The 17,890-nt window shown below is 39.5% G+C and overlaps 1 protein-coding gene across 1 annotated transcript in view; it reads left to right on the top strand.

The window, feature by feature from the left end:
• pnpla8 (patatin-like phospholipase domain containing 8) overlaps positions 1-17,890 on the top strand; it is a 94,047-nt gene that overhangs the window by 58,011 nt on the left and 18,146 nt on the right. Inside the window, exons 7-8 of the mRNA XM_072267977.1 lie at positions 3,083-3,140; positions 14,340-14,534. Of these exons, the coding sequence (XP_072124078.1) occupies positions 3,083-3,140; positions 14,340-14,534 (253 nt within the window). The remainder of the gene's footprint in view (positions 1-3,082; positions 3,141-14,339; positions 14,535-17,890) is intronic.

The following is a 17,890-nucleotide window of genomic DNA, read 5'->3' as shown; positions in this document are numbered from 1 at the left end:
GTGTCTTTTTACATCTTGTCCATTTTGTGACAAATTTGAATGTTTTATGGAACATTGGTACTTGGTTTTATTTAGTTTCCTGTGTTCCCCAGTAAAGCATTTTGTTTAGCGTTCTCATGTTAAAGTAGCAAGCCTTTAAAAGCTACTGCATTAGACCTCCTCCCTAAACAGATTGTACTGCCTTTGTCTTGATGAAGAGTTTCTGTCCAAAACATCGATTCTCTATTCCTTTCCACTGATCCTGCCGGACCTGCAGAGTTACTCTAGCATTTTGTATGTGTTACTCTACATTTTCATCTGCAAAATCTCATGTGTTTATGCATTGTAATGAAGTATAGGATAAAGCCTGTGATCTTAGCTGGGAAAATCTATGGATTTGGTTAGAGCTGAAGGAAGAGATTATCTAAGTTCAACATGTCTGCCTCACAGACACAGACATGAGATTTTGTAGTGTTGAGTAAGGAGCAAACAGTTTGTTTGAAAAATAATGCTTTCATGGATGGAAATGCACAAAGCCTGGAAGTAAGATCTAAGATTAATGAGGAACTGCAGAAAATAGACTTAGTTTTTAAAAAATATATAGTTGGGGGAAAAAACTGAAGTGACTGAAAGATGATAAATCCTCAGGACCTGATGACTTGTATCTTGAACTTTTGAAGGAAATGGTCATGGAAAAAATGGATGTATGGTCATCTTCCAGAATTCCATTGATTCCAGAATGGTCCCCACAGACTGGAAAATGGGGTTCAAGGACTGTGGAGGAAAGGAAGTGAAAATGGGGAACAACAGGCCAATTAGTCTCGCGTAGGAAATATTAGAATCAATCATAAGCAAAATGGTAGCAAAGTGTTTAAAATGAATCAACAGTGTCAATGTGGAGTTGTGAAGCGAAAGCAGATTTGAAAGATCTTTTAGAAATTTTTGAACTTGTAACAGGCGAAATAGTTAAGAGAGAGTCACTATGAATAAAATATTTTATACTTCTTGAAGCCTGTCAGTAAAGTATCACATATAAAAGTTATTAAACAAAACTAAGAAATATGGCGTTATGGACAATATACTGAAATCACAGAGGATTGTTTAAAGGGCAGAAACAGATGAAGGGAATAAATGTCATTTATCAGTTCAAAGACAATTATATTGTCTGTACGATTGGTTATGGGTCTCAAATGTTCACATATTTTGAATGAGGAGATCAAATAAATGCAAAACCAACATGCTTATTGATTAAGTGAAACTGGGTGATAGCCTGGATTGTAAAGAAGATACACTCTAGTATCTTCGGTTGCTTTCCCAGCGTATACGACGAGTAAACTCTTCTCGGGCTTCCAGCTGGGTACAGCTATTGATTATAACCAATAAATACCACCAGACTAGACATGCCCAAGCATCATCCCTGAAGAAGGTGGCAGAGTTTGTCATTGAAACATTAGTTATAATTGCTACCTATAGCTGGCTGGAAGCCCAAGAAGTATATAAGATACAAACAGGTTTCATGTCATTGCATTCCATTGTAATGGGATAAGCGGCAGAGTCTTAGAAGTTGCACAGCACAGAAACATTACCTTTCGCCTGCCATGCATACAGCACCCTTTTTGCCCATTAATATAAATTCTATTTGTCGACATTAGGTCTGTATTCTTCTTTCAGGTACCTGGTCATTTTAATAATTCAAGTAGTCTAAAAGAAGCTGTGATTCCTTTTTCTGATTGTCCACGCCACAGGCTTTCTGTGCAGGCATGCAGAATCTGCCTCTGGCTGTGTCTCAGTAGGTCAGAATTCTGCCCACATTTGTTATCTAAGGTACTATCACCTATCCCACTAGAGAATTGCTATAACAGATATTAGAATTTTAATCTAAATCACAGGAAAACTGGAGCAGAAATCAGCACTAGGTCCCACCTACTTTCCCAACATTCAATATAAATTTGGCTGATTTGCCCAAGGCCTCAGCTCTTCTATATTAGTTCCCCCTAGCCCTTATTTCCCAAAATTCATCTATTTTAAATAATTTCACTGAGCTAACCTCTAGAACCCTCTGGGATAAGGAATTCCAGCGATTCACTCTACACAGGAAGAAATTCCCACACTGCTGCGTTTTAAATAGCTGCCTCAACTTGTAATTACGTCCTCTCAGTTGAGACTCTCCCTCTAGGAAAACCATCTCAATATCTATCTTGTCATGACTCCCTTAAGATCTTATATATATTATAAAGGGAAACTGGTTGTTCGTGATCAAATCTCAATGGCAGAAAGCCCTAATGAAATATGATGTGCTCTTTCCTCCTTGCTCTGAGAAGGGAGGTGAGGTGTGTGAATGGCCTGCACCCCTAATTTCTGCCTACATGATTATAACATCATCAAACCTTTGGAATTTGTGATAGAAAGTGAATCTTTTCAGATAGTTTTTATGTAAATTAAATTTGTTTGGCCTGTTCCATGCCAATATTCACCCTGTGCAGATAATATCAGGTTGTCTCTTTCAGAATCCTGGTCTTAACTTCATCACCTTAATTGACATTATTAATCTTCAATCTTCAAGTTTAGAGTTTGAATACCGGAGTTTCTTCTCTTGAATCTATTGTTCTGTAGTTACTGCTATCTAAAATATTTTGCGCAATAGTAGAGGTCTTTATACAATTCTTTTTCAGCCTATGAATTTTCATGCAGTTGCTGTATTGTCTACCACACATTTACAGAAAATGTGTCACCTATTAAACAGCAGGGAAAGTGAAGATCAGGAGAGTGTGGTAGCAAGTACTTATGCTGCTAGAAAATACAAAGCATGTAAAAGTTTTGATACTTTTAAGGATTAACTGTATCTCAGGAACTACATTTTTTCTCTCTGTTTATAGACCTACCATTAGAAAAATAATCATCTAACCTTAGCAGTTCAGTTACATTGGTTTATCAGTCTTGCTGAATGTGAATAAGCTCAATTACAGTATATTTATCCAGTGTCTGTCGATCACAAGAACTAAGTATGCACTGAATCAGTGAAACAGTTCACAATGTTTTTTTTAATTGAAGTTTAGTTTGAAGTTCAGGTGTTTCTTACTATGACTAATGTTCTTGATTACAGGGAAAGAATGGGTGAAGATCTTTTAATTCAAACTGCAAGGAATCCTAAAAGCCCAAAGGTGAGCTAGTCTATATTTCAAATCAAAGGTACTTGGCTTACTGACAGAATGCATTAGCACATTGTATACTCCAGTAACTATGACCATCATAGGAAAAATTATCTTGTAGCCACTTGACTTGAATGCCATCAGTACTTAACAAAAGCATAACCATATTTTGTCATCTTACAGAAGATGTTGAATCTTTGGAATTGTCTGCACCAAAGGGTCATGGCTAGATCACTGGGGGTTATTGAAAAAAGAAGCAGGTACATCTTTGAAAGATCAGAAAATCGATAGCTATGGGGAAATAGCACATGAGGAAATGAGACCTGGAAAGAGCTGCCATGATCCTATTTAATGGGAGGCCAAGTATGAAGTTGCCCATTCCTGCTCCTATTTTGTTATGTTGTATGATCTTCTTAATGATGATTTCAGTAAATGCACCTCCACATGACTAATCTTGTTGCAGAAGGATAGATAGGGACCTGACTGTAATAATTATAACTTGTCAGAAACCTAGTTACTGCATAAGGAGAGAACATGGAATGAATGCAGATTTTCAAAATCTATAGCCTATAAAACCAAACAGTAATGTACGTCAAATATACTTATTCCAAAATAGACTAAGCTTTTAAGAGTTTTTTTAAGCTCAAAACTTGAGCTGCTTAACGTCTTCAGATAAAACAAAATGTAATTAGAGCAAAATAAACAAATAAGACAATTGCACAGCAATGTCGGTGCTGAATAATATAAGAATATGGTAATTTTAGGTGACTGAATTTGGAGAAGGGGGATCTGAAAGAGATTTTAGGATTAGAATTTGAAGATTAGCATTTCAACTTTCATCACGTGAGGCTTGCGTTGTGCATGAGTATTGAAATTTAATCTTTATGCACCTGACTTTTACCATAAGGACACTATTAACATTTTACCTTTATCAAAATGTTATATTGCTGTTAAACTATAAATTGTACGTCATTATTACTTCTTGGATTGTATTTCTGATGGGCCTTTTTCCCTGCTAGAATGCTTTGCTGTTACTGTATCCTCTTGAGTGATAATTTTTGATGAGAATTGCAACGTTATTTGGTGGGTCATAAGATCTGAGGGAAACTAGAATATTCTCCAGTGTAAAAAAAATTAGGGTAGATCCCCATGTAGATTAATACTTTACCTTCTGTGCTGTTACCAAACACATTCTGAAGTAAGTGGACTGAAGGAGCACTTGCCAGATATGGCTCCTGAAAAGTAGCATATCCCTTCAACTAATTTTCTGGAACTATATTCCCCCCATGTTCTATCAGTCCTTTTGATGTAATCACAGAAATTAGTTATTTGGGACTTTTTTTTTGAAGAAAATTTATTTTCAGTAAATATTTTTAATAAGTCAGGAGATAAAACTTAAGACTAGTTCTGTCTAGTCAGTATTGCTGTTTCAGACAACTTATTCGAGTAATGCACAGTTGCTTCATGCAAATTGACTGAATTGTAAAGAATTCTCATCTCTCCTCCTCTCTCCACCACTCCATCCACAAGATGAGCAAGCTATCTGTAACTCAGTGGTAAAAATGCTGCTGGGTTTTAGCAGTACCAAAGGTTGTTGGGGCTTTTGATATTTGTTCATTTCATCGTCCAAGCAGAGAACTACATACTTACAGCTGATTTATACTTCTGCGAAGTAGCCTACGCAAGTGGGCTACGCCGTTGTGAGCATTTATACTTGTGCGTTGGTGTGTCTGCATCGCTCTGCAACTCACTGCCAAAACGCTGGTTGGCGGTGGGGTTTCTATGCCACTGTGTGGAGTTTCTTCAACACGAAGAAACTCAAACTTCAAATAATGGCGGCTGAAACTGAAGGAGGGTGAATTTTCTGTGCTTGTCCGGCCACTGAGAGACATGGACGAGGAAATGCATTTCACATATTTTTGGATGTCGGCAGGTAGATTTGACGATTTGGTTCATCATCTCCAACCATTTATTTCACATCAGTGTACGCTCAGTATACTCAGAGACTGGCATCACCATTCGAGTTTTAGCTTCAGGTGGAAGTCAACAGGCTGTAGCAGCTAGCTACAAACTGGTATCAAGCACAGGGTCCTCCATAATTTCAGAGGTCTGTAAAGCTTTATGGAAAGCATTGCAGCCAGAGTTTCTTCCCTGCCCTTCAGTTGCCCAATGGGAAGCTATTGCAGCGTAGGAGGAAATGCGATGCTACCAAGCGGACCAATCACAGTTGTGGTCTGCGTTGCCGCAACGCGTAATTACATTTTTGGGGAGGTGCGTGTCAGGCTACAGCATAGGGTACGCGGCTACGCCGTACCTACGGCATAGATTTGACGCAGAAGTATAAATTGGCCTTTGGCCTCAGTCACTTAGTGAACCATGGAGGAAAAACTAATGTTTTGAAATCAAAGTATTTGTCTTTGTTATTGTTTACTGTTCATCTGGAAAGATCTAAAGGAATAGAAGTTGGTGTCATCAGCATTCTGGAGAGTGAAATTAGTTTATAATTAGAAAGATTTACTCTGCTAATGCTTATGTTGAACAAAGTAAAGGCTAAATTGATTTTACATTTCAAAAAGCCAATATAGGGCATGCTAGTAAACAGTTGTGCTCACAAACTCAACAAACCATCTGCTAGAGGAACTAAGCAGGCCAAGCAGCATCAGTAGAAGGATAGGAATTGTCAAAGTATAGAGTCTGATACAGAGTTTCAGTTGTTACTATAGATTCCAGCACCTGCAGTCTCTTGTTTCTCTAGTGTTCAGACACTCAGTGGCAGAACCCATAAGATCCTCAAGCAGATATTTATGACAGGTTTTCACTCGTGATACAGCTGGTGTGTGGAATGTATAATGCTGCATGTCACATCAAACAAAACAACTTATTTCACACTTTGAATAAAGATGAAGCAAACTGACAGTAAATTCCTTGTAAAATTAGCTTTATAAAAGAGGTTTATTGACAATCTACGTCAGGTATTACTTTAATGTATTTTGACTTTGTAATTGAATCAGAATCGGATTTATTATTAGTGACGCATGTCATGATTTGTTTTGTGGCAGCAATACAGTGCAAGTTATAAAAAAAACTAAGTTAAATAAAAATAAATTAATAGAGCAAAAAGGAAAAGTAACATAATGTTCATGAGTTCATGGATTGTTGAGATATCTGGTGGCAGAGGAGAAGCAGCTGTTTTTAAGGCTGTGTGTCTCAAGGCTCCTATACCTTACCTCTAATGTTAGTACTGAGAGTAAGGCATGTCGTGAATGCTGAGGTCCTTTAAAGATGGATGCCACTTCTTGATGCACTGCCTTTGAAGATGTTCTTATTAGTGGGGAAGCTCTGGGGAAGGCATGGCCTGTGCAAAAGGGAGGGGTTACACCAGAACCGAAGAGGGACCAATATCCTTGCGAGCAGGTTTGCTAGAGTAGTTGGGGTGAGTGTAAACTAATTTAGCAGAGGGGGATGGGAACCAGAATGAGAGGGCTGAGGATGGGGCATTGATACGCAACTAGCTACAGTGTGTAGTGAAACTGTCAGGAATGACAGGCAGATGATACGTCAAGATTGCAGTCAGTGGGATGAGTTCCAGTGTAACATAGGGACAACATTGAAAAGGTTGATGAATACAGAACCGAAGGTGTTGTATTTGATGCATGCAGTTTACAGAATAAAGTAGATCTTACAGTGCAGTTAGAGATTGGTAGGTATGATGTTGTAGGCATACTGAGTCGTAGCTTAAAGAAGATTGTGGTTGGGAGCTTGACATCCAAGGATACACATTGTATTGGAAGGACAGGTAGGTCTGGGGAAGGGGTGGCCCTGTTGGTAAAAAATTAAATGAAATCATTAGAAAGAGGTGAATAGGATCAAAACATGTAGAATCCTTGTGGGTAGAGTTAAGACCCTGATGGGCGTTACATACAGGCCCTGAACAGTAGCCAGGATGTGGGCTGCAAATTACAACAGAAGATAGAAAACACATGTCAAAAGGGCAATGTTACGATAGTCATGCATGATTTCAATATGTATGTAGATTGGGAAAACCTGGTTGGTGCTGGATCCCGAGAGAGAGAATTTGTAGAATGCCCACAAGATGGCTTTTTGGAGCAGCTTGTAGTTGAGGCCATGGTGAAAGGCTATTCTGGATTGGGTGTTGTATAATGAACTCGATTTCATTATGGAGTTTAAGGTAAAGGAACCCTTTGGAGCCAATGATCATAATATGATAGACTTCATCCTGTAATTTGAGAGGCAGAAGCTAAAAGTCAGATGTATCAGTATTACAGTGGAATAAAGGGAATTATAGAGGCATGAGAGAAGAGCTGGCCAAAGTTGATTGGAAGGGGACACTAGCAGGGATGAGAGGAGAACAACAATGGCCGGAGCTTCTGGGAGACATTTCAAAGGCACAGGATAGGTTCTTACCAAAGAAGAAGACTTCTAAAGGCAGGATGACACAGCCAGAGCTGACAAGGGAAGTAAAAAAAAACATAAGAGCGAAGGAGACGGCATATAATAGAGCAAAAATTAGTGGGAAAGTAAAGGATTGGGAAGCTTTTAAAAACCAACAAAAGGCAATAAAAAACCATAAGGAGGAAAAAGATGAAATATGAAAGTAAGCTAGCCACTAATATCAAAGAAGATATCAAAGATTTTTTCTGATATATTAAGAGTAAAAGAGAGATGATAGCAAATATCGGAACGCTGCAAAATGACACTGGAGAGACAATAATGGGGGACTAGGAAATAGCAGACAAACTAAATAAGTATTTTGCATCTGTTTTCACTGTAGTAGACACCAGCAGTACGTCGGACATTCAAGAGTGTCAGGAGGCAGAAGTGAATGCAATTGCTGTTAGTGGGGAGTAGGTGCTTGGAAAGCTAAAAAGTCTGAAGTCAGATAAGTCACTTGGACGAGATGGACTACCACCCAGGGTTGTGAAAGAGATAGCTGAAAATATTGTGGAAGCAATAGTAATGATCTTTCAAGAATCACTAAATTCTGGCATGGTTCCAAAGGACTGGTAAATTGCAAATATCACTCCATTCTTCAAGAAGGGAATGATGCAGAAGAAAGGGAATTATAGGCCAGTTGGCTTGACCTTAGTGGTTAGGAAGATGTTGGAGTCAAATGATGAGGTCTCAGGGTACTTGGAGGGACATGATAAAACAGGCCAAAGTCAATATGGTTACCTTAAAGGGAAAATCCTGCCTGACAAATCTTTTGAGTTCTTTGAGGAAATAACAAGCAGGATAAACAAAGGAGAATTGGTGGATGATCTGTACTTGGATTTTTAGAAGGTCTTTGACAAGGTGCTGCACATGAGGCTGCTTAATAATATAAGAGCCCATGGTATTACAGGAAGGTTACTAGCATGTATAGAGGTTTGGCTGATTGGCAGGAGGCAAAGAGTGGGAATAAAGGGGGCTTTTTCTGTTTGACTGCTGGTGATTAGTAGGGTTCTGCAGGGGTCGGTGTTGGGACCGCTTTTTACGTAATATGTCAATGTTTTGAATGATGAAATTGATGGCTTTGTGGCCAAGTTTGTAGATGATAGGAAGGTAGGTAGAGGGGCAGGTTATGTTGAGGAACCAAGGAGGCTGCAGAAAGACTTAGATTAGGAGAATGTGCAAATAACTGGCAGATGTGATATAGGGTCAGGGAGTGTATGTTCATGTACTTTAATAGAATGAACAAAAGCATAGACTATTTTCTAAACAGGTGGAAAATTCAAAAATCCAAAGTGCAAAGGGACTTCAACCTTTCCCTATAACTTAGATCCTCAAGTCTTTGCAACATCCTTGCAAATTTTTTCCTACACTCTTTCAAGCTTACTGATGTCTTCCTTCTAGGTAACTGACCAGAGCTGCACATGATACTCCAAATCTGGCCTCACCAACAGCTTAAGCAACTTCAACATAACATCCCAACTTCTGTACACAATACTTTATTTGACAATGTACCAAAATCTCTGATCTGTCTGTGATGCCATTTTCAAGGAACTATGGATCTGTATTCTGAGGTCCCTTTGTTCTACCACACACTTCAGTGTCACACCATTTACTGTAAGTCCTACTCTGGTTTGTCCTCGTAAAGTGCAACATCACACACCTGTCTGCATTAAATTCCATCTGCCATTTTTCAGCTAGTCCTTATTAGTTCCACCACTATCCCCACAGCCTCTCCACTTGCTGACCTGCCACTTTGATTCCCATCACCCTAAAACTCCAGTTAAACCCTCCCACCCACCCTTCGCCCCCTCACCCTTCGCCCCCTCCAGAGCAGCACCAGCATACTCTCCCACAAGAATATTGGTTCACTTCAGTTAAAGTGCAAACTGTCCTACTTGTACAGGTTCCACCTTTCCTCTCAGAGAGCCCTATGAGCCAAAAATCTGAAGACCTCCCTTCTGCACTATCTCCTTAGACATGTGTTAAACTTCCTTCTTCCTTGTTCTGGCCCCACTAGCATGTGGCATGGGTAGCAATCTTCAGATCGCCACCCTGGAGCTCCACTTTAACTTAGCACCTAACTCTCTGAACTCACTTTTCAGGACCTCTGACTGCTCCTCCTCCCCCTCAAAGAATGCTATGGACTCGATCCAAGATTTCTCTGACCCTGGTACCTTGGAGGCAACATACCACCTGGGACTCTCATTCTCATCCACAAAATCTCCTGCCTATCCAACAAACTAGTGAATCCCCTGTCACTACTGCTTACTCTTCTCCCTATATTCCTTCTGAGCCATAGAATTAGACCCAGTGCCAGGGACTTGACTGCAATGACTTTCCTCCCCAAGGCCATTCCCCTCTCAAAAGTATCTAATACTATTTACTGTTATTGAGGGGAACCCTGCACCGACCCTCTATTCCCTTTCCCTCTCTTGACAGTCACCCAGTTACTTGTGTCATGCAGCTTAGGAGTAACTGCCTTCCTGTAACTCTTGCCAATTAACCTTTCTCCCAAATGAACTGTGGCTCATCTGGCTCCAGCCCAGTTCTCTAACACAGTCTGTGAAGAGCTGCAGCTCGATTCATTCCTCACAGGTGCAGTCATCAGAGACACTGGAGGTTTCCCTAACTTCCCACATCACGTAAGAGGAGTTCACCACTATCCTTTGTTCCATTCCTGCTCTAACCTGTGCAATAACAAAGAAAGAAAGAGAACTTAATAAAACCTCACCTTAGCCTCTGTCTCTTATCACTAAAGTCTCTTGAGCCAAATCCTCAACGCCCTACTCTAACCCTGTCCACTCACACAATGGCCACTTTGCTTATATGCAAGTTATTTTTATTGTCTTTGCTAATTGCCTAATTACCCAATCAATTTACAACTAACATTTGACAGTTGTGTGCCTCTTTTAGGCTCCTGTTACCTGAAACTGGACAGAAAATCCTGACAGGCACCACTTTTTAAATTTCCCCCTCCAGGTAATGACTACTGCTACCTGAAATAAATACCTAAAGACCTGAAGTAGTCACCTTGGTTAGCTTCACTCCATCTGTGCTGTAGTTTTCTATGGCTCTATCAGGAAACTTATTGGAAGTGAGGTGCAGCATTGCAGTGAGAAAGATTGAGAAAAGTGACTGATTCAGCCTTACCTGCTGCCATTCTGAATTGATATTGACTGTGTTGTCTACCTGGCCTTGGCTCATGAGAATCAAGACTGCATTTTAAAAAATGAAATGGAGATTTATTTCTGTGGGCAACCAAGTTTGAGGAAAATTCTCCAAGTTCATTGACAGCAGAAATAAACCAGTCATCAGTGGCCCCTCACAGGTTAACATCCCATTTTGAAGTCTTAATTATACTCAATCAACATCCCCTGAACAGGCCAGTTCATTTGAATGCTGGATTCCCAAAATATGGTTTTCTGATGCTGGACACAACTACCAGGTGGATACAGAAAATAATTGTAAAAATGTTCTTAAAACTTGGAAATAAAATGCAACATCCCACTATCCACTGAATATTCTTGGCCCATGAACACCTAAAGTGAAGAAGGAACATTCTGGATGTGAGTTACTATCTCAGGATTGAAGCCTGAAGCTCAAACGGAAGTCTGGAAGTCGAAGCCCGATGACTGAGCTTGGAAACCAGAGGCCTGTCTTGGAGTTGGAGTATTGTCTATGTTTGTGGGTGCATGGGAGGAAAGGGGCTTGTTTTGCTTTTGTTATTTGTTGTGCTTTGTGTTGTTCTGCCAAGAATTCTGGGCATGTTATGTTAGTGTTGGAATGTGTGGTGACACAGGCGTGCTGCCCTCAGCACACCCTTAGGTGTGTTGGTTGTTAACGCAAATGACTCATTTCACTATATGTGATAAATCTGATTCCGTGTCAAGGCACACAAAAACCATTGTCAGTCTACTGTATATCAATGATTTAGATGAGAATGTTAAAGTCATAGGTAGCAAGTTTGTAGATGACAACTAAAATAGGTTGTGCCATTGACAGTGAAGGTGGTTATCAGAATTTACAGAGGAATCTTGATCGGTTGAGTAAGTGGGCTGAGAAATGGCAAATGGAGTTTAATGTGGTAAGTGCAAGGTATTGCATTTTGTTCAAAATATATTTATTATCAAAGCATTTATACATTATATAACCATGAGATTAGTCTTCTAAAAAGCAACCATGAAACAAAGAAATCCAAAAGACCCATTAATAAAAGATGACTGTCAAAAACCAATGTGCTGTGAGAAAAAAAAATTATGGAAACAATAAACACAAGCAAATAACATTCTGAACTGAAGTTCACAAAGAGTCTGTCCCCAGACTTTTAGGTTGCTGCAGAGTGGAGCATTGAGCTGAACCGCACTTTGGGCCCCGACACTCTGACCTTTTCCATTTGGGCTGGTGCCTAAATCATCATCCAAGCATCAAATTCTGTTGCTTTAACGTACTCTGGCTCCAGGGCCTGGACCGCGCTGCCTCGATTCGGTCTGTACCCGACCTTTTCAGTTCAGCCCAAACAAACGAGGGTTGGACTTTCACAGTGAATGGAGCACGTTGTAAAACAGAGTACAAGTACTTTGTTTAACAGACCACAAGTATACAGGGAACTTGAACAGATCTACAATTATACAGGGAACTTGAACAGACTACAAGTATACAGGGAACTTGAACAGTCTACCAGTATTCAGGGAAACATGTAATTGTACTGAAGGTTGCAGGTAGACAAGATGGTGAACTTTTAGCATGCTTCATCAGTCAGCACATTGAGTATAGAAGGTGGGATGTTACAGTTGTACAAGATGTTGGTGAGACTATATTTGGAAAACATGTTCATTTTTGGTCACCTTAGTGTAGGAAGGATGTCATAAAGATGGAAAGAGTTCAGAGATTCAGGAAGTTGTTGCTGGGACGCAAGGGACTGAGTTATGGAAAGAGGTTGATCTGGTTGGAACTTTTTTCATTTGAACATAAGAAAATGAAGGGTGATCTTACAGATGAGTATAAAATTGAGGGGCACTGATAAGGTGAGTGCAGCCTTTTTTACAGGGTAGTGGAATCAAGAAATAGAAGGCATACGTTTAAAGTGAGCCAGGTGAGATTTATGCACATCTGAGGGGCCACTTTTTCCACCCAGAGTGGTCAGTATATGGAATGAGCTGCCAGAGGAAGTTCGAGGCAAGTATATTAATAGCATTTAAAAGGTACTTGGACAGATACATAGAAAGGAAAGGTTTAGATGGATATGGGCTTGATGCAAGCAAATGAAGCTAGCTTAGTTGGAAATCTTGTTCGGGTTTGACTAGTTGCACTGAAAGGCCTGCTTTCCATGCTGTGTGACTTTGTGGAAGGTACACATCACTTCCCAAACTACCTATCCACCTAACCCACCAGACACTATTATGTCTAGAGTAGTTTGTTGAGAATTGCTCAGAAATTTTAGAACCTGACTGAGATAACAAGTCATCCATGATCCCAAGTGATTGCCAAAAATAAGTCAAAACTTCGTTTGCTGCTTTACTCATATGAAAATGCATTACCAAGTATTTAAGCTAAGTGACACATAAATCTACTTTGTTCTGAAATCCACACAACTTTGCCCATTGCTGTTGAGGCTGAAGCATAGTCAAGCTCCCAGTAGAGTGCTGGCTGCGGATACCTGTTCCGCCGCTTCATCAGACCTGGTAAATAAGCTCATTAAGGTGCAGGGAGAGCTTGTTAAGTGATTTAATTAAGTTTGATTACATATTTTATCTGTGGCTATATGATTAGCCCCTTAAGTTTAAATGAAAACTAATTTTAGCTGTCCTGAAATTATTTTTAAATATTTGAAAATTGGAGGACATTCACAATGTGCAGTTTGAGTGGTAGCTGGTGAACCTGTGGATGTGGCCTCACTGGCTTGTCAGAGCAGCCAGTCTCTGTTGCAGGGAGAGGTGCTGTGCTGCCATGAGCTGGAAACTGGCCTCTCAGTGGGAGACTGCAAGCATCTGACAGATAGTGGAAAACTTGTCTTGGGATTTCTGGATCACTTGTCAGCTCTATTTTTCTCATGTTGGATGTCATTGTATGTTTTTCCAGTACTTTTTTTCCAAGAATTTGTTGATATTAGCACTGTGTCTGAATCTGAAGTTGAGCTACCCCACAAAATGTTGTCGTCGTCGTCTTCTTGCGCCCTTAACTGCTGGTGGAGTCGTTGGGGCGCTGTCATGACAAGCTTTGCACCAGCTTTTTGGTGTGCTCACTATGCCGCATGTCTTGGGCATCTGAAACCTGGCGGAGCCCATCGCTCTCCAGGTTTGACCACAGCCGATTTCCTCCAACTAAGTGGCTCGCCTTGATTGTGAACACATGGCCGTTATAGTTCATCTGAGAACCTTTCCGTCTTGGCCGGTGACCTCTTTCACCCAGTGGTGCTGTGTTAACACCACCCCATTATGTGGCTTAGCCCGCCAGCTGAAGCGGTTTACCGGGGTATGGCGCTTGGAGCCAACGCGTGAGAGATTTAGGAGATGGATGAGGGCCAGTGATGTCCGTCCACCCTGTCTAGTAGGGAGCAGCATGCCAGACATCAAAGGTACTACCTCTGTCCAGAGCCCCCTATACCCCTAAAAATGTATGGTGAAATAAGTCACTTAAAAAAAATTGATCAGCAGATTACTGCCTTGTCTACCAGGGTAAGATGCTGCAATGAGCATGTTGAATTATTAAAAATAAATGAATACTTTATATTTTTTAATAATGAAAGTGTTTACTTTACAGGTGGCAGCAGTGAGCACTATAGTGAACAAAGGGATACCATTGAAAGCATTTGTCTTCAGGAACTATAATCACCTGCCTGGTGTAAGATCGCACTATATGGGTGGGTGTCAGTTTAAACTCTGGCAAGCAATCCGAGCATCTTCAGCTGCACCCGGCTATTTCCAAGAATATGCTATTGGCAGCGACCTTCATCAGGTATGGCTAGTTGCTAAATTCTCAGGTCTTGATTTTTCAGTTTCAGCCAATTCTTATTTTTTAAATGGGAGGGGAATAAAGCTGAGGTCAAGCTGAAAAGTCCGTTTTTTCCCTCCAGTCAAATTCTATGCCAGTAATACATGTCAGTCGTGCAGAGTATTGCCTTGACATTAACGTGTGATTTTCAGGTGCTCACATAGATTATTGATCAGTTCTAACATTTATTTGTGGAATGCATATTTGAAAGGTTAGAAGTACAAGTGGAACTGAAGCAAAAGAGAATTGTTGTTGATTACATGAGAGAAATTAAGATTTTCCTGAAGTAGTAATAAATGTAAGCTGTAGACTGTAAATGTTATTTACTTCCAATTTTCACTAGTTGTGCTTTATATTAACAAAGTTGCTACATTCTCTGATGATCTTTTGATTATTATTTATATATTACATACATTTTGTTAATTACTAATTTGGAAAAATACCCTTGAACTGAACCAAAATAAAAAATTCAAGTCAGGTATATGTTGCATCCTTTGGTCATGGTTGGTAATTCTTGCGTTTTTTTATAAGTAACAAACAGATTTATATTCGTGTTACCAGCAAGTTCCAAAGCAGTTTACAACCAATGAACTGCTTTTGAAGTGCAAGTATTATTATTATTATTATTATTATTATTATGTAATAACTGAATAAAATCAGGCCAGACACCTAGTGGAGATAATAAACTGTCTTCATACAGTGCTTTCAACAATTATATGCTCCAAATCTTCATTTTCCTTGCAATGTTCAAGATAATTGTCAATACATTAACTCTTCATAGTCCCTAACTTGTTGAAGTAGTGAAATTGTTTCATTTGCACTACTGGCTATTTCTGGCATCTCCAAGCCTGAATGCTTGAAACCACAGTGAGCAAAATAGTTCAAAATTGTCTTACTGCTTATTTCTCAACAACTATCAGTGACAAACATCACTGCTTTTTGAACACAAACACACGCGACTAACGCTTTTTAAAAACTGTTTGCTCTGAGTATGGTGTAGTGTCTAAGGGTCACATGGCACACAACCAACGCTAGTTAGAAACTGTTCGGACTTCCTGCTGGCTGTGGATGGAATAACAGCATTTTCTAGTGGCAACACACATCAAAGTTGCTGGTAAACGCAGCAGGCCAGGCAGCATCTCCAGGAAGAGGTACAGTCAACGTTTCAGGCCGAGACCCTTCGTCAGGACTAACTGAAGGAAGAGTTAGTAAGAGATTTGAAAGTGGGAGGGGGAAGGGGAGATCCAAAATGATAGGAGAAGACAGGAGGGGGAGGGATGGAGCCAAGAGCTGGACAGGTGATTGGCAAAAGGGATACGAGAGGAGGTCCAGGAAGAAAGGCGGGGGGGGGGCGACACAGAGGATGGACAAGGGGTATATTCAAAGGGACAGAGGGAGAAAAAGGAGAGTGAGAGAAAGAATGTGTGTATAAAAATAAATAACAGATGGGGTACGAGGGGGAGGTGGGGCATTAGTGGAAGTTAGAGAAGTCGATGTTCATGCCATCAGGTTGGAGGCTACCCAGACGGAATATAAGGTGTTGTTCCTCCAACCTGAGTGTGGCTTCATCTTTACAGTAGAGGAGGCCGTGGATAGACATGTCAGAATGGGAATGGGATGTGGAATTAAAATGTGTGGCCACTGGGAGATCCTGCTTTCTCTGGCGGACAGAAAGCAGGATCTCCCAGTGGCCCCACTTTAATGTGCTAATACTTTGTGTGCTAAGTTTAAAAGCATCATGTTAGAGCTGTTTAACAAAAATTTACATGAATAATTGTGTATTTTACCTCTGGTGAACCTTGTAGTCGACTCTCTTTTTGAACCTTTTAAGGTTTTACTTTGAGAATAAGACTTTAATGAGCTAATACTCTGTGTGTCCATATTATTTGATATTATACTTATTTCTCTAGAGTTCTTGATATCAGAATTAACTGTCTTTATTATCTGTTGTTTTGACTAGGGTGGAACATCCTAACTTGGAGCTAAGCCAGCAGAATTTTTGGGGGGATGCTATTAGTTGTAGATGTCAACTTTCTCTCTTTGGGAGGGGGGAGTGTGCTTGGGTTTTTTTTTCCTGGAAGCTGTTTTGGGTTCTTAGTCAAACCTGTTGCTTGGTTACCTTATCTAACAGGTTATTGTTTAGTTTTATTAATCATCTCAAGGATTATCCTTTTAACTTTTCTTTTAAATAGTAACAGAATGGATTATAATATTAACTTACTTAGTCTTAACGTGAAAGGGTTAAATCACCCTTTGAAACAAAATAAGATTTTTGCCTATATTAAAAAACTTAAGGTCCCAATTTTTTTTTACAAGAAACTCACGTACACAACTCTGATAACTCACACCTTTTTAGCCGAATACTCGTTCTTCTCTCAAGTTCATTATACGTATTCTAGAATTGACTTTTTTTATTGACAACCAAATGATTCCATTAGTTCAATCTCGTGAATATAAAGAGATTGCTATCTCTGACCATGCTGCTGTGCTTTTATCCATAAATCTTCCAGGTTTTCCTCAAGCAAATAGATTCTGGTGTTTTAATCTAACTTCGTTATCTGACAAGGGTTTTTTAAAGTTCTTGGAGAGGCAAATTACTCTCTTTTTTGATGAGAATATGGTGGAGGAGACTTCTAGCCTTGTTATATGGGATGCCTTTAAAGCATATATTAGAGGACAAATTATTTCTTATACTGCAAGTGTTAAGAAAAAAACTAATAAAGAGAGAATTAATTTAGCCATTCAGTTGAAACAATTAGATGAAGAATATGCCTTGAAGTCAGATCCTGTTTTATATAAAAGACGGGCTGAAATTAAAGCTAAATATGATTTTTTATTAACATATCCTATTGAAACTCAACTCCTAATGGATAAATGTCAATTTTATATTCATGGAGATAAAACAAGTAAATTATTGGCTAACCAAATTAAAACTCCTAGTGCTAAACGACAGATTAAAGAAATTTATAAAGCAAACGGTATTAGGACAACTGATCATTTGGAAATAAATGATACCTTTAGAGAATTTTATTCTAAACTCTATAGTTCTGATCCTCTTAAAGATAATACTGTAATGGATAATTTCTTAGACCAATTAAGTATTCCTACGCTTTCTGTTGATAACCGAAAACAGTTGGATCAATGTATTTCTCATGAAGAAATAGCCGAGGCTGTACGCTCGTTGCATTCAGGGAAAGCTCCAGGTCCTGATGGATTTTCTGGAGAATTTTATAAGGCTTTTTCTTCTTTGCTTATACCTCATTTATGTTCAGTTTCTTCAGAGTCTTTTGCGGTAGGTTGCCGCAATCTTTTTACAAAGC

Source organism: Mobula birostris, chromosome 9 (genome assembly GCF_030028105.1).
Source record: "Mobula birostris isolate sMobBir1 chromosome 9, sMobBir1.hap1, whole genome shotgun sequence".
In the NCBI taxonomy this organism is placed as follows: domain Eukaryota; kingdom Metazoa; phylum Chordata; class Chondrichthyes; order Myliobatiformes; family Myliobatidae; genus Mobula; species Mobula birostris.
The sequence above is the reverse complement of the archived record's forward strand: the minus strand, read 5'-3'. Positions and strand labels throughout refer to the sequence as shown.